The sequence below is a fragment of the Castanea sativa genome, chromosome 11, assembly GCF_040712315.1.
Source record: "Castanea sativa cultivar Marrone di Chiusa Pesio chromosome 11, ASM4071231v1".
Lineage (NCBI taxonomy): Eukaryota > Viridiplantae > Streptophyta > Magnoliopsida > Fagales > Fagaceae > Castanea > Castanea sativa.
In genome coordinates, this window is record NC_134023.1 from 7,436,106 (window position 1) to 7,463,652 (window position 27,547).

General features: G+C 36.1%; 1 protein-coding gene across 1 annotated transcript in view; it reads right to left on the reverse strand.

The window, feature by feature from the left end:
- The window catches only part of LOC142617358 (guanine nucleotide exchange factor SPIKE 1-like), a 30,621-nt gene that overhangs the window by 528 nt on the left and 2,546 nt on the right, over positions 1 to 27,547 (reverse strand). The window contains 23 exon segments of the mRNA XM_075790184.1: positions 57 to 610; positions 613 to 1,030; positions 1,230 to 1,415; positions 2,465 to 2,797; positions 2,870 to 3,217; positions 3,355 to 3,528; positions 3,751 to 3,894; positions 4,559 to 4,741; positions 6,353 to 6,463; positions 6,668 to 6,743; positions 7,882 to 8,012; positions 8,980 to 9,173; positions 10,209 to 10,335; positions 13,118 to 13,262; positions 14,852 to 14,889; positions 15,075 to 15,139; positions 15,142 to 15,181; positions 17,168 to 17,329; positions 17,864 to 17,933; positions 19,154 to 19,197; positions 19,348 to 19,539; positions 19,690 to 19,857; positions 23,881 to 24,192. Of these exon segments, the coding sequence (XP_075646299.1) occupies positions 57 to 610; positions 613 to 1,030; positions 1,230 to 1,415; positions 2,465 to 2,797; positions 2,870 to 3,217; positions 3,355 to 3,528; positions 3,751 to 3,894; positions 4,559 to 4,741; positions 6,353 to 6,463; positions 6,668 to 6,743; positions 7,882 to 8,012; positions 8,980 to 9,173; positions 10,209 to 10,335; positions 13,118 to 13,262; positions 14,852 to 14,889; positions 15,075 to 15,139; positions 15,142 to 15,181; positions 17,168 to 17,329; positions 17,864 to 17,933; positions 19,154 to 19,197; positions 19,348 to 19,539; positions 19,690 to 19,857; positions 23,881 to 24,192 (4,215 nt within the window).

Here is a 27,547-nt window from a genome sequence, read left to right on the forward strand (position 1 = left end):
TTGCTAAAACTGACAATACAGAAAACAGAAATTAAAAGCCAAACTTAACAACTTACTTGAACAGCAACACTGCCTTGAAGAATTCTCTGTAGACTCTGGAGACGAGGGAGTTGATCACCTTCAGAACTGCGAGGCTCTTCAAGCTCATTTCGTAGTGCAGCTGTCCGAGTTTCAATCATTCCAATTGCATTTTCTACTGGGGAGAACTCAAGAGATTCAGATTTAATTACCAAGAGCCTATTCACAAGGGCAGGGAAGGAGCCCTCAGTCTGAAGCACACTTCGCCTCTTCCATTGGTCTTCCAATCCACCCTGGGTCTTGCCATTTTTTGTAAATGGGGTATCAAACAAAAAGCGGTCAAACACACGTGCACGGACACTTCCAGTGGAAAGTGAAAAGATCCTTTCCCTTCTACTTCCCAAATCTTCATCCTCCATTACTGCATCAACAGCAGTTATCTGCAGGTAGCAGACTCCAGGCTGTAATTCATCTGCCTTCACTTGTCTCGAATCTGGAATAATGTGTAAAGTGTGATTGCCGTCCATCCTAGACTCATATATATGACTAAGTTTCTCCATTATGTCACCTAGCCGAACATCACGGGGCTCCGGTATACATACTCCTTTCTATCAAGCTTCCCAAATCTATCACCATAGAATCCCACCCGATAGTATGTGGCATCAGTGAATGGAATTGGGCTTGATTCCTGCTCAAGAATTGATTCATAGATACTAGTGAGTAATGTGTGACATTTAGCCAGCTGCCCATATGCCCTCCTGCTTTTATAAACTGGAATTACAAGCTCAAGAATGCTGGCACAGAAGGGATAGAGCTCAGCTTGAGAGAAAAGCTTATTAGCAAGCTGAAGGTACTTCACTGCAGAATCAACTGTGAGCTTTGAAGCACCATATCCCTCTACCTCAGCTGCAGAAGCCTCTGATGTGATCTCATTGCTCACCATTGGGCAAATTTTACGAAGAGCAGTTACATGATCCTTGCTCCAAACACCATCATTTCTAGCCACAAGGGCCTGCAGTAAATTTAATTAGACATATGAGCAAAAGGCAGTTATATTTAAGCAACAGTAAGCAAATCATGAAGTCAATTTTACAGCTCTGCACTGTACAAGGTGAGAAAATGCGGAAATAGTTAGGCAGATTTTGTAAGGTCAACTTTCCATTTAAGGACTGAGGGTGGTTGAACCACAAGCCCCAATAACAGTTTACTACCTGCATCACAACACCAGCAACAGCCACAGGACACTGGGCAGCTTCAGCCCAAGACTGCATTTCCTGATGTGCATCACATAAATGTAGCAACCACAATATGTGAAGATCTGGGACAGGCGCAAATGCCATTGCAAGTTTGTAGAAACTTTCAGCAGCTGCATATCTATCCATAGTCATCACAGATCCCTGTGGGAGAAGGGGGAAAATGATAGTATTATTTTTGCTAGTTCAATAACTAACATTTACTCATCAGGACAAGAAAGTAGGAGGAAGTAATGACCACATTCAAAATTGGAAAAATTCCTTCAATCCCATTTGTCAAATTTGCGCAAACTTCCTTCAGAGTAATGGTATCAAAGATATGTCTGTGTATGAAGCTCCTCTCTCTCTTATCAACCCAATATCCCACAGCACCCACTCCATGGCAGTTGTCAAATATAATTGTATTTGTAATAATAACTTACCTCATGTTTCAAAAGCACTCTATCAAACATCCACATAAATTTGACTAAAAGCTATTGGGTTGGCACTGCAAAGACCCTACCTTGACCTTAACCCTATTCCCAAAATCTATATCTGCCACTTGCCCAAATAAAATCCCATCCCTGTGCCAATGGAATAGAAAATCAGGCCACCTCTTTAAATTGATCCATCGCCATTCCAGCATACCTGGCACAGGCCTACTTTAAGGTGGGAAGTGCGGGGTAAGGAGTGGCGAGGGAAGGGGCTCCCTATCAGTTTATAGAAAGGATTTTTAAGAATATTTAAGTTTGTTTCAAGTACATGTAAACTGTCAAAGTTACTAGTACTTCTAGGAAATGTGTCCTTTTAAGTGTCCAACTTTACATGTGTCTGTTGGTTACTTTAACTTTGATGAAAGAAGACATAACTCTGCCAAAGCAAAAATACTTATACTATAACCTACTGATAAAATTACAAACCCAGATAAAGTAATATATGGAAATAAGCAGCTCTGTGAGACTTATCTCCCACCATAAATTAGAAGCAATGTTATGTGTCCACACAAGATGTGCCAGTTACAATGAAAGCAAGAATGTAAAACAGAAGTTTAAAAAAGATGTCAGTCTTGTCTTGGGATGTGAGGTATCAACCCTAACCCTGATTAGTGCAACATTCCCATCCTAACAGGATCAGGGCATAGTGTTTGTTAATTGAGTAATTATTCTGACTGTTTCTCAAACTCAAAGCTGATGCAAATATTGCTAAAAACTTACCAATAGTGCATGCTCCAAGCTTCCATCAAGGGCAAGAAGAAGACTGTCAGAGAGATATTTCACCTCTGACCAGGACCACCTGTTCTCTTCCGATCTTTCTGGAATTGTTACCAGAGCACTATCAGAAAGTCCACACTCCCTCAATAGGTTGGAGCTTTTAGCTTCATCTGACATTTCCTCCAAAGATTTTCTAAGCCGTCGTGCTTCACCACTCTCCTCTAGCGTTCCGTCAGGCTTCATCTGAGTCACTTGCACATCAGACATCAGCTCCGATAATGTGATAATCAGCATGACCCTTAACCTTGCTGTCTGCATGAAGCAATAGAAGGAACTCTGCAAAACATATAAATGAAATAATGTAAGTTAAGAACAAAAGCAGCAATCTATGAACTTCAAAGGGCATACCTTCACAAGTATCTGGAGCCCAATAACAGCCCTTTTCCTGACGCTTTCATTTCGGAAAACTGCAAGTCGAAGTAGATGGAAAGTCACTTGCTTTAAGAAACGATCATTTTCCCTTGCCATTAGAGTTCCTCCATGAAGATCAAAGACATTGTTGAAGACAGGAAACAAAGCTTTCCAGAAAGACACAGGTTGATTTCGGGAAAAGAAGCTCATTAATATGGCTGTGATACAATCAAGTTTTCCATAGTCAGTAGAGATGCTATGGGAGGCGGCCATCATGGAAAATTTCTCTGTTATTTCCAAAACCTGGAGATTGACAGAAGCACTCAAGTTTTCTTCCCAAAGCTCCTGAAGTGAATGTGAAACTATCAGTGGCCTAAAATAGCTACAATAAATGTAAAACAAAAATAATAGTAATTTCTTGGAGTAAATGGTGCTATTGCAGCAATCAAACAAGCAATCGATTTTTCTATCCAAAACTGTACCAATTTTTGTCTCAATATGGGGTGCAAAGATTCTCGAAGTGCTTGCGCGGAAGCTCCAATCCTAGAAGACTGTGCCTGAGCCAGAGCTTCTCTCAAGGAATATGGCTGACTAGGGGAGCTTAATTGGGAATTCACTCTCTGCCATAAATAACCATTTTCAGGTGTTCCCTGAGGCTGCATTAGAGTTTCAAGGCGTATTGAGGATACAATGAATATGTTCTATATCATAAATATAAATAAATTGCACAAAGAATAACCAAGAAACTACTGACCGGTGAAGGTAAATATTCAATGGATGTAAAGTCAACATTACAATCAATGAATGAATAACAAAAGGCAAATAATAGACAAAACACCGAAACATTGATTTTCAGAATAACAGTAAAATTAACTTACTCTGACTTCTTGTCTTGATGCCTCAGATAGATAATTGTTAACTGCAGGAGAAAGTCTATCAGAGTACTTGGGGGAAGCAGGCCCATCCCCAACTGGGCTGCGAGAACTACAGCCCATGAGCATGCCATCAGCAGGTTTTCTATGCTGTAAAAGTATATAGTCAACAATTAGTTTTAAGGGTAATGTAATTAGAGCAGGAGCCAGAACAACAAAATGTGATACAAAATGCAACTTCAATAAGGACTCATACAAAAACATATATCAACTGTGAAGGGCCCAAAAAAAAAAAAAAAAGAGCTTCAAAAATATTTTGTACATGAGAGAGACAATAAAGTACATAATTTCCAAAAGCATTACCACAGGGTGGAAACAGTTACGATTTTACCAAAAAGGGATTCAAAATACCTGTAATATGTGGACTTCTTTGAGACCCAAAATTTAAGCTTAATGAAAAGCATCTACCCTCTAACTTCTTCAAGATAAGTTTTTAAAATTGGAAAAAGTAGCAACACACAAGCCAGAAGGAATATATATATATACACACCACTACAATTTGTTGGAAGTAACTCTATTATCTTCAATGTTTTGCCTTAATGAAATCAGACAATATTCATTCTTCTAATTTAACTTTAAAGTCTTAAAACAAATGAAATATAGACTTAAATATAAAATTAAAAATCAATGATGATGAAAATGATAAGAGTATCAATGTTGCTATTCGATCACCAAAACAAGAAGTAAAATTAACTGACAGACAAACTCAAATCACGTCATCAAAGAGAAAGTAAAGTTTGAACAAAGTAGCAACCTCAAAAAGAACTAAGCATTCCTCCAAGAGTTTAAAAAATAATCTAGTCCGAGCGATGCTTTGTTGCCACGCTTTTACAAGTGATTCATCATCAAGATTGCGCACAATTTGCAAAATAACAATTAAAACTTCACGCTTTTCAACGGCATTTAGGTTGTAAAAGACAGGCATTTCATCTAGGATCTGCATAGACCACGGGATCAATAATTAACAAAATTTAATAGGAAGCATCACAATCCAAAGTTTATAACATGAATAATATAATGTAATGGAACCACCTTAACCAACCCATGACATTAAAAAATATAACCAAGTCTTAGTCCAAAATTTTGGAGTCGGCCATGGATCCTTAACAAATTAATTAGGGTCGGCCACATGTATTCTTTTCTGTCATTTTATTTCATCCAAAATTATACTCTTTGGTCCCTCCCTAATTGACAAGTAATTTTTTACCACTTGTACTGTTATTTTTTTATTAGTACTTCTAATATTGTTATTTGAAGTCTTTCTCTTATCTTTTTTTCATTCCCTCAACTTAAATCAACTTAATCACTCTCCTCTGCACAAGACTAAACAATTTCAAGCATCTCTCCCTCATCATCAATAAAGCAATCCCTATCTTTAAACTCCTATTTTTAAATGAATTTTCTCATTTTGAATCTTATTGTTATTTGTATTTCCACTAATCAATCTTAACATTCTCATTGCAACCACTCATTTTATAAACATGTTGTTTCTTAACAACCCAACCTTGGTACCAAAGTGCAGAGCTAGTCTTATAACAGTCTTAAAAAGATTTTCTTTTAACTTAATATGTATTTACGATCACACAACAATCTTGATGCATTTAACAATATAAATTTTAAAGAACGTTGGGTGAATCAAGATATTTAGCAAACTTGGAAGTCATGCCATACATACTATAGGCTAGCAAATCAATATATTTAGCAAATTTGGGAGTCATTGCATGGTTACATGGGTTAATTTGTAGAGTTTATCCCTATGCCATTGTAGTAATGAGATAGAACCCTATTTTTATTTGCAGGTTCCAATAAGCTTGCTGATAACGTTCCTGTACTCACTAGTGTATTGCATCTTCAGACATCACTCTTCAAGGGAATGAAAGGGATGTCAACTGTTTTCCTTTTCCTTCGTCCTTTGACTCTGGATTCATGTGACTTGAGGTCTTAATTATTAGGCATTTCTTGTCATTTTATTTTAAATAAAGTTTCCTAATGCCTATATATATAAAAATAAAAAATAAAATAAAAACATTCCAGGCTGATCTCCTCATCTTGATTCTGCAAGCATGTGCTGACACTATAGACTATTTAATTCTGTTCATAACTTATCTCAACATGCTTTAACTGACTTGTGCTCAGCTACAATTAAATTAGATTAATTCTACAAAAGCAAGTACCCAAAATTGTTTCATTTTTGCAATAAATGCATAGTCTAAGACCATGAATTGATACACATAATTTTGCATTGGCATTATTACTTATAATTTAATATTTTCATATGGGTGGTGAAAAGAGATTGATTTTAAGGTGAGAAAATCTACAGCTTTGATAAAGAGCTTTGAGGTGTTTTTTATTTTCATATATGCAAATATATTTCCTATACCAAAACAAAGAGAAACCTTAATATTCCCAGCTAGTGGCACAATCACAACTGCATAATTTACCTTAAAAACTTAGTGAATGCAAGCTGAGATTTTGAATGGGAATATATTCAATAGAAATAAAAAAGAAATGAATAAATAAACTGCTTCAAAAATTTAACAATATGCACCTGTCCAATAAGTGGAAAATATAACTGTGCAATATATAGCTTATCTTCAGGCTTTTGGTATCGAGCATCAAACTCATGCTTGCACAAGAGGACTACTAATATTCTAGCCGCCTACACACAAGAAAGCAAGTATTACAACAAAATAATAATAAGTGCATGTTTTCCACAATAGTATACAGTACATAGCTAAAAATGAATAACAGTCACATTTATGCAAATTGTGCAGGACACAAATACATCTACCCTCTCAAACGATACATACATATATATCAAATGAAATTAAGTTCAATGCAAGAAATCTGAATTAAGACTTACCTTTGCCCGCAGAGATAAATCGTCATGATCCCAAGTAAGGAAAATCTCCTGTATCAAGACAGATGAAAGGTAGTTCCTACGACATGAACATGCATTTAAGTCAAGCACACATCACAGACCACCTGAAGTAGCTGAGCCAAATAGATTGAAATCATAAAAAGTAATGAAAATAAAGATTTTTTTTTTTTTTTAAAAAGGAAAAGAAAATTGTGAAGACATTCCATTCTTCTCAGAAGCATAAGCATGCCAACTGTAAACACTAAAGGTGATGTATCGTTAGCTATCCCATAAAATCTAACACAAATTGTAATTCAAAATGGAAGAGTCACACCTTTTGGAAATGTATTATAAAGGAACAGTATTCTGGATATTGCATGGGAATACATCTATCAGTAATGCAACAGTCAAGTTTTTCCAACCTTCATTGTAACAATAAATGGAATTTAAAAAAATATATAATTAATTAATTTTCAACATCTATGAGAAGGATAGCAACACATCTGAGAAATAATTAACATACATGTGAAATCACAACAACTATAATTAATTTCTAGCTTCTGTACAAAATACAGCATTATACTCCCTCCAACATATTTTGTTAAACCTTCGTTCCTTAATAGGATGTCTGCAAACATGTCCATTTTCTGCAAAGGCGTAAACTATTTCATGGCCTTTTCTATATTACCCTTCCTTTTTGAAATAAAATACAATAATAATAGATGAACTCAATAAGTATATAAACAATGAACTCAATAAGTCAATAAAAAGAAAATGTATAAAAACAATGAACTCAAAAAGTCAAATGCCCTCATTTTAATACTAAAATTTAATCTTGTCAAATTTTGGAGCTTATTAGCATTACAAATATGCTTATTGCCAAACAACTCTAGATGTTCTAGTATGATCAAACCAAAGGCTCCAACTAGCAGTGGCATAGTGTGGTTTCAGCGATTTTGGAGAAAAGCAGCAGGCATCCTTGGATGGATCAATTAAATGAGCAGAATATCATCAATTCCAATGTCAAAGTTTGGTTTGATATTATTTTACAGAAATTATATGCTTACAGAGAACACTATACCACAAAACAATATCAAATAAGCAAGTTACACAGAAATTTGAGCTACTTTGAGGTGCTAAATTCACCTAGAATTCCACTGTTATCTCTATAAAAAGTGAAGAAGTACCAAAGAAGAAGTGTCACATTGATGAATTACCTATCTGAAGGGTCTCTCCCAGGCATTTCTACAAAAAGGTCATGATCACATATAATCTGCAAAAATGTAAGCTTGCAGTCATGCAGAACCATTTGGCACACCCCAGAAAACTTGTCAAGGTACAAGGAAACCTGCAACATACAGAAGAAACTGTGTAAAGAGTATATAGAAAAAGGGCAACAACAAAGTCCACCACTTTCAGGCCAATAAAGCCCTACTGCTTTAGTACGGCTGTACAAATCAGACTTTGCATTCCCCCACAACTAAGGTATGTTTCTTTATCAATGTTAATAAGTTGGTGTCATTTGTTAACTCAAAGGTCATCATGCTTACTGGTCTTCACCTCATCCTAGTAGCTAGCAGAGAGAAAAATAGAGAAATATACAAACAGAAAACCCAAAACAAAACAAAATAAAGAGGATTGATAAGGCTCAAACATTCAATTAAACATCCCAAACGCTAATCATCAGCCATATAAGCACACTCTCATAAATAAATTCCAGTTGCCTCTATTCAAACAATGTCTTATACAGTAGCAATTTGGAATTCAGCCACAATTTAAATACAGCAACCAAAACCACCAAGTAAAATATGGAGGTGAAATAATGCCAGCACCAGCAAAACAAAGTATTTTGCAGTGCAATTCACACTAAATTGTAACAATGAGTAATACAAGGAACATATCCAGTGGTGTCATTTGACCCAAGCTACAATGTCTGTATTGCATCAACTTTTAGAACAAGACTGCTGGTGCATTCCTTAAGCATGGTAATCCATTTTATGAGAAGTTTGTGACTCTCTCCCTCTATCTCTCTCTCTCTCTCTCTCTCTCTCTCTCTCCCCCCCCATTTATTACAGAAAAGTGGATGATAAGTTGGCATTGCTTAAATTCTCCCAAAGTTACTCTTTTATCTAATTCTAATTTTCTAAATGATGAACAAGACCACTGAGTATTTTTTTTATACATTACCATGTTTATCATCAAAAAGAGTTCTCAAAGCACATTCAACATTCTTGGTCTACAGTAGATTCAAAAGGATCAATCGTAAATTCTTACAAATACATGTGTGCAACATTAAAATACAGCAGAAAGCATACCAATTCAAAAACTTGGCGAGGTTCAATGATGGACAAAAGATCATAACAAAAGAAGGCCAAACTGCTATTCAAACGTTTTGCCAAGCTCAACCCCTTCTTACAGCGCTCATGCACTTCTGTTAGAAGGCAATCATACAACTGCATTATGCATCTAAAGACACCTTCTTTCAATTGCATCGGAGGGATATCTTCATCTGTACCAAAAAGAAAATAATATTATTAAAATAAAATAAAATAAAACTCACTCAAAAATTAAACCAGATTATAAGCTGATTAGAAATGTGATGCTATGATTTGATGGCAGCGACATGGAATTAAATTGTATGATCAACAAAGAATTTTAAATGAAAGCAACTATATATATAACAAAAGAAGAAATGGCATCCTAACATAGTTCAGTACTAAAATCTATCAAAAAAAAGTGCAGCAAATAGAATGGCAAAAATAACATTTTTTTAACACCAATCAAAGATATGTGACTCTAAGCAGCAGAAAAGGATCTAAATTGTTATTGATATTTACTAAAAACACCATATGGTACCATCACTACTACATGATTCACTTGAAGTTTAGACTATAGACAACATCCAGTAAGCAAGGATGAGCAAGTCAAACCAATTTTTAAAGGAAATATCACTCCTTTGGACATGGAAACTGCTGCCCAAAAACCAGAGAATATGCTTGTTGCCATGATAGATGAATCATTCCAAAATTTATTCATGCTTTATATAATATTAATGAGCTCAAATTTAACAAGCAAAATATTATTCAACATACATCTTTAGATTGAAAGCATATCCTACCAAAGGCCACAAAATAAATTTCTTTCCTTACATGTTAAATTACAATTTTTACATCTAATTTCTTGGATTTTGGACATATATGCAACTTAGCTAGATAATATTTATGATGAAAGAGGCACAAAGATGTGGGAAAATCCCTTCAACCTAAAAAATCCAATTCCTCATTAAAAAATGAGGGACACATCCGATGCACAAGCTAGCTTTCACTTGGGAAGCTAAACTATATATTAAGCTTGGTAACCATGCACCTAAGTAGTATTATTAAGCTTTCCAATAATTTAAGCTTAACGAACAGCCTTCTCTCCTACCAAATAACTTCTTAGTAATTCAACATCTACTAAAAATATAAATGCAGAAATAACATGGATATTAGCAAAAGCCATCTTAGGAGATGGCATGAATAAGATTCAGGGAATTCAAAAATACCTGTGGGAAGGTTATGATAGAAAAGACGAGTCTTCTCCAATGCCATTGACTTGACAATTAGCTCAAGGAAAAACCAAGCCATAGCCAAAACATCATCATATACTGGTCCAACACGGTAGCCTTTAGCCTGCACAATAAGTTAATACTGTTTAAGAAATGAAAAACAAACAGATATATAAGCAGAAAACACCTTTTTTTTTTATAGTAACAAGATTATATAAATCTGGAAAAGAGAGTCACCCAAGTATACAAGAAATGTACTGGGGTAGACAATCAATTACAAAAATTGCATAATCTAATAAATCAACATTAGAAAATAAAGAAATGTTTTTGTCTTTGAGTTGTTGACCTCTTGTACACTCCCTGTGTACTAGGGTGATCCTATTTTGATATCAATATAACTTATTACTTATCAAAAAAAAATAATAATAAATAAAGAAATGTTCCTCATGGCTGTCAGAAAAATCAATTATATATTGGCACAAACAGGATAGCAAAATCAGGATTTCGGTTTGAATTAATAGGATGACATTGAAAAACAGTTATATAATTAATTTATGTAAATATATTTGGATTGACATCTTCACCAAAACTAATTTCTCTATTTCCGCTTCTATTCTATCTATCATTTTTCAATATTAATTAAGGATTAGTGTAGAAGTTTTGTAAGTAATTGGCTTAAGAGTGATGGGAGATTGGGAACAGAATATAGAAGTTTGTTTGGCTCTGTTCACTGGAAATAGCTCTCTGTAGTAATATTAATAAGAAGTTTTTGTCCAAATGCATCCAATGTATCTAAATGCCATGACCTTACCCTCCACCCAATCTTATACATAGGGAGGAGGTATCATTTGAACTAGATTGCATTGGCTGTTTGGCTGAAATTTTAAATCTTGAGATTTACTGGTTTTTGAGAATTTGAATTCACAATAGTAGACTTTACGGTGTTTAAGCATGCTTAGAATTTGAATTCATGTTGCACTTTCATTATGCTATATCTAAAAATACACTTTAAATGATGAAAATAATCTTTTAAATTGTTCACTTTGTACTTTTTAAAGTCATAAATTAATACTTTGAAAATTATGTGTAATTTTCTTATACCCTCAATGATCAAAAAAATCATATTTTTGTTAAATTACTCAAATATTTTGTATAAAGTTCAAATTAATAAGTCTCATAGCAGTGATGTGAGAATTGAGATTTCTTTGGTAAAATGTCAGAGTTGAAATTCTCACATTTCATGAGTACTGTAATTCTTAAGTTCGTCAAAGGAACAACCAAACTATCACAAATTCTCAGAAATTACAGTTTTCCAACTTGAAATCCTACATCAAGCACATACCCTAAAAAAATTGATGAAAAACATGTTTGAGAATGTATTTTTGGTCATTTATTCTTGAAAACAAAATGGTGATAAAGTGTTTTGCGTTCAACAATGGGGTTCTTCACTGGGATTTACACTTTATTCAGGCCATACAATGGGAATTGAAGTCCTTGATGACTTTCATGGATACCATTCATGGTTTTAGATTTAGGGAGATTGAGGAGGATAAGATGTGCTAGAAACCTGATAAGAAAAGGCTTCAAGTTTGGTTCTCTTCTGGATACAGCTGCAATCACCAGTGAGCATCCTTCCCCTTGGAAAATCATATGGAAATCAAAAGCCCCTCTGAGAGTAGCCTTCTTTGCATGGACTGTAGCTTTGGGGGTAGATTTTTTTACTATTGACAACTTAGGGAAGAGAAAGGTAAGGATTAAAAATTGTGCTATATGTGTAAATGCAATGGTGAATCTGTTGATCACCTTCTGCTCAATTGCCTTATTGCTTCAGATTTGTGGTCGATGATTTTGGTTTTATTTGGACTTTCATGGGTGATGCCAAAATCTGTAGTTGAGCTCTTAGCTTGTTGGCAAGGTCGTTTTGGTTGTCATCGAAATGGTCATATTTGGATGGTTATCCCCCATTGCTTGAAGTGGTGTATTTGGAGGGAAAGAAATAGTGGGAGTTTTGAAGACATTGAAAGTTATTTGCCTAACCTTAAGTTGTTCATTTTTAGAACATTATTGAATTGGCTGACAGCCATAAGGAACTTTTCTTTATTTTCTACTGTTGATTTATTAGATTTATGCAATTTTTGTAACTAATTGTCTACCCCAGTATATTTCCTGTATACCTTGGTGACTTTTTTTTCTGATTTATATAATCTTATTACTTATAAAAATTAAAATTAAAATAAAATATAAAACTGAAAGCAATAAAAATAGCATGTCTCCAAACTTTCTTGACGTTGTATTTTAAAAACCAAATAGGGCCTAGCATTTCAGAGCTGTTTAATGATTTTCTGGAAGGTTTTATTTTAAACAGCAACCAATGAATGAATTTTAAAAATTTATCAGGATAAGATTGTGATCCATATTGCATTTAAAATACAAGCTTAGGTTTTTATGGCTGTTTGTTGATTTGATGTCAATGTTCACACGTTCAGATTTCTTGGAAGATGCTCATAGACAAAGAAGAGGGAAAAACAAAGATGATTAAAACAATCAACTGAACCATTTGATATTAATGTTTCCATTTCCAAGCTGACAAAAACAATATACTGAAATGAATCTATTTTTTCTTGGTCAAAAGCAGATACCAGGACCAATTTGCAAAAGTGGCATGCTAATTACCATTGCATGTAATTTACATACTACACTTGCATGCTAAATCACTCCCGTCAATATAACATTCAGGACATACACTCAATGGCGGTTTACAGAGAATTGTATGTTGTCACTTTTGTTTTTTCTCGGTCCGATGCGCTTCTTCTATACATTGCACTTAATAGTTACAAGTTCTGAAGTAAATTACCTCACTAGAACTAGCATCGAAGATTAAAGCGTGAGTAGTGAGATAGAATTACCTTACTTCAGGCCAAGCTACCCCAGACAGTTGACAAACCAGGATATACTGGTGCTTGACGACCCCCAAAGTCATCAAAAGTATAATCAACATAGTTAACTAGAAAATGATTTCGTTCAGCATCATCAGCCGACTCCTGTTGCACCCTACCAAAAAAGAAAATATTACACTATTAAATGCTAAATTGGAAATGCAATCGTAGAACTACAGGAAAAAAGAGAGCAAAAGAGAAGGTGGGGGGCTGTTAGTTTTTTTTTTTTTTTGGAAAGTGAGAAAGTAGTATATTCACAAGGCTAATTTATGCATGAAAAGCACAAAGCAAACCACAAAATTACAAAGAAAAGAAATAAATAAAGAACAGGAAAAACAAGAAAGAAAATTAATTACAAAAGAGGAGAGAACAAAGGAACGAAGGGAGAGATTCACTAGATGTGAGTCCCCAAACCCGAGACCAGTCAAATAGAGATCCACTAAAAGAAGAACACAACTGATCTCTGGAGCTGTCCAAGTCCTCAAAAATTCGCCGATTACGCTCCTTCCAAAGACACCACAATAAACACAACAGAACTAAATTCTAAATATTGGACGAGTGCTTCCTCAACCAATTCCACCAACCAAAAAGTAGACCTGTAACCGTTCTAGGTAAGCCCCACAAAAACCCAAAAGATTGAAAAACAAAAATCTACAACTAATGAGCCTTCTCACAATGAAGCAGTAAATGATCCACAATCTCTACACAACAACGACACATAATGCACCAATCAACAAAATCAAAACCCCTAAGGCTCAGATTATCACCTGTAAGAATCTTATTCCACGCTAAAGTTCAAACAAAGTCCAAATAAAGAAGGAGACACACCAGGGAGCCTTAACTTTCCAAATACCTTTCCAAGGAAAGACAATGGAAGAAGAACAGCTTGTCATCATACATACGAATGTCAAAATCCCCATTAGTCTTCAACTTCATCTCATCCGGTCACCATTATCTGTTAAAGGAATATTGGATTCCAAGATACAATTAAAATCCTCCCAAGTATCCGACTCCCAATCATTAAGATCCCGAAGGAAATGAACATTCCAACTTCTCCTTTCCTCCACTCCCAACCTTAACAAAGAAAACTCAACAGAGGCCTCCCTATAAGTGGCAATACCATACAATCTCGGGAAAGCCAATTGAAGGGGTTGATCCCCACACCACACATCTTGCCAAAATTTCACTCTACTCCCCACCCCAACAGCAAAGTGAGTGTTTTTGCTAAAATCTGCCTAGCCCATGTAGATACCTCTCCATAAACCACACCCAAGAACGCCCCTACCCAACCTAGAAGTCCATCCCCGCCCCTCTCTTCCCCAAACCTCCTCGCTACCACCCTCCTCTAAAGCCATGTCTCCTCATTCCCAAACTACCATAGCCATTTACCCAGTAAGGCTTTATTGAAAGTAGTTATTTTCCTTATACCTAACCCACCATTGGCAATAGGCGCGCACACTTTGTCCTATCCTACCAAGTGAGTCTTATGCAAACTAGTCAAATAAAAAAAAATTAAAAAAAAAAAGACGAAGAATAGGTGATTGCACACAGCACTCAAAAGCCCTTCATATCTTTGTTAGCATGGAAGTATTTACATATTAAGTGTTTGCATGGATATACAAATATGCATCATAGTGGCAAAGACCTCAAATTTCGGTATAGGTGTGTATGGTACATAAGTCTGACCATAACTGAAATACATACCGAGTTACAATATTAACCATGGCTCTGAAGGCCGCAACCTGAAAGAAAATTAAAAAGAAAATGAGATGGCAACATAGAGCAAAGAACCCAAGAGAATATCAAGGTGACACTCAAGTGAAGAAATCAAGGAAATTATGAAAACCGACACAAGAAAATATGAACATTAAATTCACAAGCACGAAACAGAGACAATAAAAAGCACTAGTAGAAGTTTCCTGAATACCTGTAGGGTTTCTCCACCATTGCCAATGAGATGGAGAAGCATATTCAAAATTGGGTGAAGAAATGAAGCAAAGCTGTGGAATCAACATTCTTCAAACTGTTAATGGCCTGCACAGAAATCAGTACATATTGAAGTCAAGCCATTCAATAAAGCTGGTCAACCTCTATTATATATAGACTAAGAAGCCTGGACATGGACACAGGGCATGGGTATGAAACTGACACTAACACTGACACAAACAGAAATTTTTGAAAAACTAAAACATGATATGGCAAAGGCATGGAATAAGTAATTGATTAACATATTTTTAGGTATATTTTAAGTTTGTTATAATTTTTTTAATATTAAGAATTAAGTTCTAATAAGAAATAAAGGAATGCATCAAATATACAGGGCATGTCACAGGAATATCACAAACAAGCTCTAATGTTACAATGCTCAATAGAAATTGATAAGTTTGAAAGGGGAAAAAATCTTGACGTTGCCATCCGTTCAAACAAAGTTCTGAAAAGCTGCAGTTTCAGATCAAAAATATCCTGTTCACACCCAACCTTTTTTTGTCTTTTTTCCTGTTCCCAGTAATCGTGTAAATTACTACTATGGCAAAAAATTTAGGTATTAAGTACAATACATAGGTGTTGTACCTCCAGTTTACCATTGAAAACACACATGGCACACACGAGTACAGTACATAAGGTGGGGTACCTCCGGTTACCATTGAAAAATTGCCACATGTTGCACACACAAGGCATGCTTACAGCTTGCAACCAACTTTACTTTTCCATATAATGTTCTCTCTCTTCCTTGGTCATGATGAAAGAACAAAATCCCCATTTTGTTCCTCTGTTACTATCAAACCTCAATCTCACTCCCACTGGAAATACCACTGAATCTAATTTCAAAATTGATCCCGGCATCAGCTCTAAGGGCTCATTACAGTAGATGGCATTGTCATCCAAAGCCTTCACAGCTTTTGCAGCATCACCATGCATATTGATGGCAGACTCTTTACTACTGTTCAAAATGAGAAACGGACTGTCAATGAGTTTGGATAAGCACTGATCTAACTGTTTTGAGCGCCGATGAGTGCAGATCGAGAGAGAGAGATTACATTGAGGATAAAACAAGCTATAGACTGTGGACAAATTTAAAAAAAAAAAAAAAAAAATTTCTAGATGCACAGCAGACACGCAGGCAGCCGTGTCCCCAACATGTCCAAAAGAAACATACCTGGGTTGTTGCCATGTAGGAGCTTCCTTGTTTCTACACAGTATTTGTATATCTGTTTCTATACTATAGAAGCTGGGTAGCCTGTCACACAATGGCACAACCACCCATGCCAGACCCAAGCTGCTGATCATATACTACATCTAAGTGACTCAGACTTGGATCCCAACCACTAATCACACTCTGATGATTCCTGTCTCCTTTAAACTCAAGGACACATACCTATCAAAAAATAACTCAAGGACACAGAGGCATGGCCCTATAGAACAGATCATGTAAGGCCGTAAGTCTCTAGATAGCAACAGTATTTTTGATTGTATCCTAGCCCAGCGGCAGGGTCAGCAAGGTCTATCCATTGCGAGCTTCGATGCTGCCCATTAGGTTTTTCACAGACATTTTGGGACCTGCTTGAGAACTGAACAGTCCAAACTAGCCCTTCACTGCATCTTTTCAATGATAGGGTCAGCATCAGGCAGGCAGCCGTATTTTGAATACCATCCCAATAAAACCTTAAACTGATATAGTAGAGTACTAGCCTAGACTTACAAAGACACATATCCAGGTAGTTTTCTACCTCATTTGGTTTTAACATTAATTGGAGAAGCAGGAAAAACCCCAAAAAAAAAAAAAACCAATAAGGAAAACATATGGCACAATAGTACACGACTCTTCAAGACGTTGTATTTATGTTGTTGGGAAAAGGAATTTCCTTCAGGAACAAAGAGGTATAAGAAATACATAAGAAAATGACTAGATTATAAAGTTTAAAAGGGGGGAGTTTTTGAAAAAGAATGAAACATATGACCATGATGATAAACAAAAAGCCTAAAATACTGAAAAGATTAAAGCATAAATTCAAACAATACCTCCAGAAGTTCAGAACCCCAAGGTGGGCTCGTTTGCAGCGTGTGTCTGTCATATTCAAGAAAAAAGTCTCTAATGCGCTCATTGATGGGGTATAAAGATGAACAAAGTTTTAAACGCAGTTTAAAGACATTTTTTCCATCTTCCAAATAATCCAGCCTCTCCTAAAAAAAAATGAAGATAAAAGGCAATGTCAGGTCAGAAAACCAAATATCTAAATGCTGAATCACTGTGGAGTTATAAGTTCAAGATAATAATTATAAATAATACAAATGATTCGATAACAGGAATAATTTTTTGCTTATGTAAACCCACTGCCAAACAAAAACAACAAAATTAGAATTAAAATTATAAAAAAATAAAATAAAATAAAAAAAGAAAAAACCAAAGAGATGCCTTTTGTTCATCCATGCACGTGAAAGCCAACAAGTAACTGAGAAATTTAGCACTCTAATAAACAAGAATGAAATCAGTATAGAACTTTGTGAGTGCGTGTGTGTGTGTGAGAGAGAGAGAGAGAGAAAAACTTGACAGTCAGGTGTTTACTATGTAATCATTACCTAGCCTAAGATTGATTGCACCCAAAGTATGAGCTAAAACAAAGAGAAAAAAAAATGCGGGAAAACAGATGAATGTTTAATTTAACAAGCAAAATGTTTGATATAAGTGCACAGAAGAAAAGGTTCTATGGAACATACCCTTCCCGTGTCCTGGAGGTAATGTGGAACCAACCCCTTCATAATTGGCAAAGAAATTTCAGATCGCAACCTGAGCAGAACCATATCCATTATAGCTTCTAGATATCAATTGACCAGTAATTACTAATTACACTAGTACTAAATTTATAATTGTGAAACAAAGGATAAAAATGGTCATAAAATCAGAAAAATTGCATTATTTAGTCCGTTTCTACAACTCAAAAATTAACAGGAAAGAATGCTTACAAAGCATGGATCTGTTTATAATCACATACTTGATGAAATTTTAACATCAAATACAATTCAAAGAAAGGAAACCAATCCTAAGGGAAAGGATCCAGTTGAGAAAATCACAATTTATTGGTTCACTGGCAAGCAAGCCAGCAGCATCTTTTTTAAGTGATCCCACAGCTTACATTCTCACTTCTCAGGAAGGTTGAGTTTACTGTATTAGGAAGCCCCCTTTCATTAGACAAGAATGTGACATGTACTCCCTTAAAGATGTCACAGGAGGATTTTGAATTCAGTTCATTATTCTTGACTTGACATCTAATTCTCTCTGTTTCTCTTTTACCCAGCTCAAACAATAGTAAATCGGAGCATAGAGCCATACACAATAGTCAATTGCTAACAAGCATACAAAACCTCTTTTTTCTAAATGCATTCCCTATGCATTTTCCTGGTCATTAATCTCTAACAAATATATCTGATTCCAGGGTAGAAACAATTAATTCAACTGCTATCAAGTCTACAGGTATTTGCCATTAATTGTTCTTTAGGTGGTGTTTGGATCACATCCACGTTTGGGACGTTTTGCGTTTCAAACTTTTTTCTTTTTTCTTTTTTTAAACCAGCGCCTATTAATGAACAGTGCAAATAGGCAAATGAACAGTATTTTGGTGTGAACAGTAATCCAGAAATTATTTTTTTTATTGTTTTCAGTATTCAGCAAAATAAGCGGTATCCAATCGCACCCTTAGATAATTATGGCGTGGTAGTTCATGAAGCATAGACAGACAAGATATGGCCAATGAAATCATTTTTAGCCACCAGAAAGGCAGAGACTACATGTGGCTACCCAATAATTCCAAGGCTATGCCCAAAATTAGACAAAGATAAGCAGCTGCCACAATCAAAAGTAGATATAAACATGAGACAATTAATGTAAGTGTCTGTTTAATGAATTACTAAAGAATCAGCAGCCATATGGAAAAAACAAAAGACAAGATGGACTCTTCTAGCTACTAGGACAAACAAGGAGAAAGATCAGATTTCAAGGAAAATACATACTGAGCATGTGTCGATAACGGAAGTGATGCATATCCAACAACCACCTGGAAAACACATGGACCAAATGATCATTTCAATGAAGTAAATATGACAAAACTGAAGAAGCCTCAAAACACAAGCCATATAATAAAAAAAATCAAGATATGACAAAATAAAGCAGTAGTCTGAAATACAAAAACACAAACAGAACTCACTGGCTTTGGAGCTTCTAGTTTTGTCTGAAGATCAATATGGAAGAATGTGAATAAAAGGTGATGTGTTGGTGTCCAGATAGCAGGGAGGGCAATTTTAACCTCGTCATGGTAAGAAGGCACTCTAGCCCCAACAGCAACTTGCGTGTTAACCCACTTCTGGAGTGACGTACCTAGCTCCCTCGGATACATTGCCTAGTCAAATTAGTCATGCATGTAAACAATATGACATTTAGAAAGCATACTGCTTTGACTTATCACACAGAGGGACCTATCAAAAAAAACTTATCACACAAAGGGGGAATAAGCGTACTGCTGTGAATATATAACAATTGACAGATTTACCTCTAAAGGCTGTCTACGAATATCAGCATCATCCTCTCTCAGCTCAACCCGTATGAACAAATTTCTCTTCCGACTTAAACTAACCGTCAAGGGATATACATACAGACAATGAAAAAGCTGCAGGAAAGGTTCATTTCTCATCGTTGTGCGGAAGTCGAAAGCTTGGAACTGCAAGTTAATCATATAGTTATTTTGGAAAGTTATATGCACAAAAAGAACATTAACTGGACACACTATTAAATATCAACTGCTATCTGCATGTTACAATTTTCAGAATACATATAGCGTTACAAGGATATATAACATTCATTCAAGAACAATGAGCCAACTGAAGCACATTGTTTGAGAGGGTCCACTGAATTAGGGTATATTCAATTTGCATACAGTTCAAAAATGTGGACCCTCTTATCTATTCCCCTAAACATTATTCATGAAGGGATGGTTAAAATTGATGTACATGGATAAAGAACTGACACTCCTCATACTATAAATGAAAATTCATGGGACCTTAAATCCAATCATTTCTCAAAGAAAATAAAAACCAAAACTGCATTATAGCCATAAGATCTTAACACTATTGACAAAACATTGATTGGGTATAGAAAATTCAATGCTACGGTGTGCTGCTATACACTTCCCAACCCTCCAACTTTACAAATTTTGTAAGACCCATTTGGGGCCACAATCCACCATTGATCTTATATTGACTAAATCTTATAGACTGATACTCATTAAGTGATTAAATTATTAACTAACATTAGTAATTAGTCATAGGTCATGACTACCGGATATTCAAGAAAGGATATTGCATTAAAGTACTCATATCTAGCTAATCCACAAAATAAAAAGTACTTGACTTGCAATTTTAAGTGGCTCATATAAATTTTATATGAATTATGTAAAAAAAATTATTTCAATTTATATGATTATTTCATTACTTGATTTTTTTTGTAGACAGGGTTTAAACCTCAGATCTCTTATTTCAAATTTATCCAAAAAAAAAATATTTTAAGTGCGCTTTACTTCAATCAAGTGCTCGCTTGCGCTTTGCACCTAAGTTCCAAAAGGCCTTTCCGCTTTAAGTGCTCCCCCACACTTTACCAACACTGGACCAAGAGCCCAACTCCATTTTGATTACACTACACTAACTAGTTCAAAAAATCTAAATAATAAGAAGTGACATGAAATATAATACTCTAAACAAAGTGCCTAACAAGATAGGATCACAATTCAGACCCTAGAAGGTTGGTCATCTATTTAGGCATAAAAAAGGACTATATTGATAATAAAGAGACTACTATTATCAAAATCCACCAAGATACCAAAAGAAAAATATGTGAGGCATAAAGCTATTTTGTTCTAGACAAATGATTGTATAATTACTATAATAAATAAATATCAACCCTTGCTTCAATTAGAACGCTCGTTCTTTGATCATTCACTACTCACTCATCTTTGTATGTTATTTTCAATTTCTAGTCATAGACTTCAATATCCCAAGCAGCAATTAGATGAGAGTAAAAATTGCAAATTAGCTCACCCCATTTCAGCTTTAAATGCATCTGCAGCCTGTGCCTCCATTACAATACAATGGATCCATATAATTTTTTTTACATATAGAGTATGCTTATATTCTTTGTTTTTTATATAGGCAAACACCACACATGCACCCATAAAGGATAGAACCCATAGTCTCACCCTCCAGCCCTTGTTTACAATGGGACCAGATACAATTTGGTTCAAAGACTATTGGCTTTGTTTTCCAAAAAAGAAATTGAAAAATCAATGATACATAGATCCACCAAACACCAGATAGAAGAAGACAAACAAATATTTTAATACAAGATGGAGTAATAGGTTGAGAACAACTGCATTCACCCATATTTATAAGCGCGCATGCAGGGAGACTGAACCATAAAAAATAAGTTAAAAATAAATAGGAAAACTGATGCATGCATCAAAACCACAAAAACCTTCACGGTGTATTCATGGCATTTCAATCATGATGAAACAGCTGTGAATTTTCAGATGGACTCACTCAATAAAACCAAATGGACAGGATCCTAGTTTGTACAAGGGCATTATACTTACATCATCAACGCTGAAATCAGCATTTCCATGCAAATTTGATCCATTTCCAGAAATTTCTTTCCCATCATATAAATTCCACTTTGAGTTACTACTCTGAGGCCCATCAGACAAGCCCACTAAGGATTCATTCATCATATATTGATGGTAGACTAAGTCATGTCTGGCTCTTAGCCTCTCACTCTTTTTTGATTGGTAAGTAACACACATCCTATGGATCTTGAACTCACAACCTTACCCTCCATTCCATTATTGGGGGAAGAGAAAGTGTTGTTTGAGCTAGAGCTAGAGCTTATTGGCACCTAGCCTACCACTTTCCTCATCTATGCAATAATTTGAAACTTAGCTACTAAGGTGCCTTCCTCTGGCTTTTGGCTAGCACCAAATGCAGAATTTAGCAACTAAAACTTTCAATGGCAATATATTGGTTAGGAGGAAGAAGATGATGATGAAAAGTATCCCTTATGCATTCTCTGGAATTTTAAAAAGAAAAGAAATAATAATGGATGATTATCACATTCAAGTGATACACTTATCCTCTCAGGGAGCAAGATAGTGCAGAGCACCAACTTTTTTGAGAAAGGGGTATAGGAACTTTCCTTGGAGATCAATTTGGCAAGCCAAAGTCCCTGGGCGGTATTCTTTGCTTGGACAGCTACAAAAGGAAAAATTCTAACAACTGATAAGTTTGGATTGGTGTTGCATGTGTAAAGAAAATGGGGATTCACCAAATCATACTTGTCTTGATTGTGAGGTAGCACTTGTTTCTCTTCTCTATTTACACCCCATGTACATGTGTATGCCCCTTTTGCACCCTTTAATCAAAGTTCTTATTTTCTGGTCAAAAGAAAAAAAGATAATATTTTACCTATCCAGAGAAATAGTCTGCAAAAATCAAGCTATTATAGCAGGTCCAGAACTTAGTTCCATTATGCTTGATGTGGACTATTTGGCGTGAACACAATCAGCATACATCAAGGATGCAGAAGTACAGGGACTCAGTTCTAAGAGATGTTTACTGGTTCTTAGTTCGATTTGCCTCACACTTGGGGGGTTCACTAATAGTACTATTGTGGAGTTCATAGATTTGTTGCCTTTTTTCACATAATTTTTATTTTTGTAATTCTTTGGGCTTCTTTGTGTCCATTGTTCATGAAGTAGTCTTTTTTCAATAAATTGATTATTAACTATCCAAACAAGAGAGAGAGAGAGAGAGGGAGAGAGAAACCGGTTTTTTTTCAGTGGGCTCACCCATGGCAGGTTACATGTTGGCAAGCTTCTTGGCCTAAGTACAAATGATATCTGGAAAATTACAATGGATCTGGAGAATCTATTTTTCAAGACTCCAGTATCAGCAAATCTAAAGAATGAAGCTCAGAAGAACAACATGCAGGAACACTCGCATATCTGGTTCTGCCCAGGCTTTTACTTAATAACCTTGCTTCCACTCACCACTAGTGAACTAGTGAGCACATCCCTATCATTTCCCATATATTCTAGAGTAATCTTTTAGGAGGTGCGATTTTACATATTCCAGCCATATCCTTCTCATATATTTGAACTTAAGTCGTTCCTAATCAGTAGTTAAGGTTGAACAAATCAAGTATCAAAGCATAGCTGTGAATTCCACCTGATTCCTTAGTGATAACATAAGATGCCTAACGGCAAATCAAGGACAAAACTAAATAGAGACCCAAACTTTATGTAATATATCAACGAGAATAATAAAAAGACAGCTAACCAACATGCATCATCACTGTTTGAAAAAAGAAAAAGAATATGGCAAAGTGGCGATTGGAGTTACGGGAGGCAAAGTACATAAAAAATTAATAGCAGGCTATAAATCTTAGGGAAGCTGTACATAGACAGTCAGAATAGGAGGTGGACATAAAGTTCACAATGATTTAAGCAAGTGAATGACACCAAAAATTTTGCCAATGCATCATGGGGGACGATCAATCAAAGGCCAAGTAGTTTAAATCAATTCATTAGCATATAATAATGTTAGCAATAATTTCATGTATTATTTCTAACCACCATAGACAGGAACCTTAAAAACCTACAAGAATGAGGCCTCAAAAATACAAATAAATCTCTTCCTACCTGAAGCGAGTCCTCAGTATAGCTTTCTTTAACTTTACTCAAGTTTGAAATTTCAACAATGACAGAGCTTCCACTTGAATAACCCAGCTTTCCATCTAATGTGATCTTTGTACTGGGCTCAAACACACCCTCATGGGAACTTGAGCCCGATACACTAGGAGCAAGAGGGCTGCTGGGGGAAGCAGACCCTCCAGTAGCTGCACCAATGCTGTTATCAAATAACGAAACCATAGCCCAGGCAAAGGATTCTCTGAAAGGCATGATTTGAGACCACACCTGCAGTTTCTGCCTTTCTCTCTCAGACAAATGCCCCTGTTCAGATAGGATAATGCAATGAATTTACAAAAACATAATAGTTCAATCAAGCAATCAATGAAAAGAATAAATTTGTATCAGATTATTGAAAGTAAGGATAAGAAAAATGCCATCAACAATACACACACACACAGAATTTTGCAAAGTCATTTCAAATAATTCTCAGAGAAGTGTATTCAAGGTGTCATGACATCCAGAACTGAAAAGAGTGATGATCAATACAAATGCCAAGACCAGGTTGAAACCCAGCAGGTCATGGGGAGACCAAAGCCACCCTATGGTGGCACAAGTACAGAAATGAGTATTGGTACTATACAGATACGGGTGGATCAAGGCTTGCATTTCGTCTGTCCGTTTCTCTGTCCTAGTAAATGGGTCCCCTGAAGGTTTTTTTGGTAGCTCCCGTGGGTTGAGACAAGGGGATCCCCTATCTCCGTTATTGTTCCTTTTGATAATGGAGGTTTTAAGTAGACTTTTGAAGAAGACAGAGGAGTGTAATCTTATTCGGGGATTTCAGGTGGGAGCTGTGAACTCTGCTGGGGTGAGTATTTCCCATCTTTTATTTGCGGATGACACCATCATATTTTGTGAGGCCTCAAGGGAGCAGCTACTGTCAATTAGGATGGTGTTGTCTTGTTTTCAGGCGTTTACGGGTTTGAAGGTCAATGTTGGGAAAAGCGAGATTGTCCCCATTGGGGAGGTGAATAATCTAGATGCTTTGGCTAATGTGCTTCAGTTTGCCTATGAAATATTTGGGGATGCCTTTGGGATCTTCTTTTAAGTCTCCCTTGATCTGGAATCCTATTTTGGAAAAGATAGAGAAGAGGCTCTCTGGGTGGAAGCGTCTCTATTTATCTAAGGGTGGTAGGCTCATGTTATTAAAGAGTACTCTCTCAAGTCTCCCGACATACTTTCTATCTCTCTTTACTATTCCTAAAGCAGTGGCGACTAGATTGGAAAGTATTCAGAGGAATTTCCTTTGGGGGTCTTCTGAGGGAGGTTTTAAATATCCTTTGGTGGCTTGGGATAAGGTGTGTTTACCCGTTGAGATGGGTGGATTGGGGTTAAGAAAGGTGGTGTCGTTTAATCAAGCTTTATTAGGGAAGTGGCTGTGGAGATATGGCCATGAAGATACCCACCTGTGGCGTCGGGTTATCTCTTCAAAATATGGCGAGGATCAAAGGGGGTGGAGGACTAGAGACTGCAGGAGGTCCCATGGGTGCGGCCTTTGGAGAAGCATTAACGAAGGTTGGGAGGACTTTTCTAAGCATCTTTCTTTTGTAGTGGGGCAAGGAACTCGTATTCGTTTTTGGCATGATAGGTGGATTGGTGACGATACCCTAAAAGTTCTCTATCCTGAGCTCTATGTGTGTTCAGCGGTCAAGGATGCCTGTATCTCTGAGGTTTTGTGGATTCCAGAATGGGGTAATGTTAGAGTATGGAATTTAACGTTTTATAGAGCGTTTGAAGATTGGGAGTTGGCTGCTTCGTATTCTCTACTCCGGCTTATCCAATCCCGCATTCCACAGGGTAGTAGGAGAGATACCCTTTACTGGCGACTTAAAGGGGATGGTATGTTTGACACTCGGTCTTACTACCTTGCGATCCGAGGTGCTTCGAATTCTTGGCTTCCTTGGAAGGGGGTTTGGAAACCGAAGATCCCCAAGCGCGTGGCTTTCTTTCTGTGGTCTGCTGCTCATGGTCGGATCCTCACCTTGGACAACCTTATGCTTAAGAGTCGGCCTTTGGTTAATAGGTGTTGCTTATGCTGCAAGGATGGGGAGTCGGTTAACCATCTTCTTTTGCATTGTCCTGTTACCCATTCTCTTTGGTCTTGTATGCTTCAGACCTTTGGGATTCTTTGGGTTATGCCAGGGTCGGTGGCGGAGTTGATTCCTTGTTGGCATCAGTGGCATGGAAAGGATAAGTCGGACATATGGAATTTGGTTCCAGGGTGCTTAATGTGGATTGTGTGGTTGGAACGAAATCGTCGTTCCTTTGAAGACAAAGAGAAGACCTTGGTTGAGTTGAATCTATTATGCCAGCGTAGTCTCTTAGAGTGGTCTCGTTGTATTGGGTTTTCTAATTGCTCTTCTCTCGCTGAGTTTTTGCCTTCCCTTAACTTTGTTTCCTAGTAGATTTTTCTTATTGTTCATCATCATGAACTCCTTGTATGATTTTCTTTCCTATATTTATAAAAGCTTCCGGATTACTTATCAAAAAAAAAAGATACGGGTACGGGGATACAACATTTCTTTAAAAACTTAGGATACGATTCGTAGGGGATACAGCAATTATTTAATTAATTAATTTTTTTTAGGTATATTTAAATAATTTTGGACGATTTTTGTTTATTTTTGGTTTTAAAATTAAGCAACAATAACATGTTTGAAAAAATATCTAAAATTAATCTAAAAGGAAAATTTAAAATTAATTAATAAACATAAACACTATTTTAAAAAATAATAAATTTAAAACTATATACAAGATTTTTTAGGAAAAAAGAATATATAAAAACATGATAAAAATTATATATAAGACTGTAACATAATAAAAAGAATATTAGGCTTATGCTTTAAAATGTTTGTTTATATTCAATTTTCAATATCCATTGAGTGCCGAGATGATGATGGTGCTGTCTTTTATGGGAAAAAGAAAAGAAATAAATAAATGTACTCTTTGGGAATAATTGACAGCTGGACTTTTTATTATAGTTGTATTTGTTGGGAATACACATAATACTATTTGAGCCAAGGCACATAAAACAAAAACAAGAAAAAGTTGAGCATAAGGAGAAAGACAAAGAAGGAGATGAAAAAAACGAATGAGGAGAAAGACGAAGAAGCAGGAGTGGGGAGACGACAAGGGGATGGGAACCAGGACCTGCAGTGACCTGTGACAACCTCCAGTGACCTGTGGCAGTACTTATTTCTACCCAAATCTCTTCCATTTTTTCCCTTTTCTTTCTTCTCCCGTGTCCAGGATGTAGCCCACCATATTGTGAACGTATCTGGGCTGTACCCGGAATAAAAAAACCTTTTTTTTTTTTTTTTGCTTTGATACGCTCTGGCTACATTTGTACCCGAATCCAACCCGTATCCATATCCGATACATATTGGAAACGGGTAAGACGCCAAAACTCGCGTATCCATGCTTCCTAGAAGCCAGCACTGGCACAGTTGGTGGTAACTCTAGCCCCAACTTCATAACCACATCAATGACCAAGAATTCTAACAAAGGTTAACAAAATTAAGCAATTTGTTAAATACAGACATGGCATTGATTTCTCAAGATGTCAACAGAACCAAAATTGAAAACAAGAAAAAAGTGACAGAGAATGGACATTTTCCAT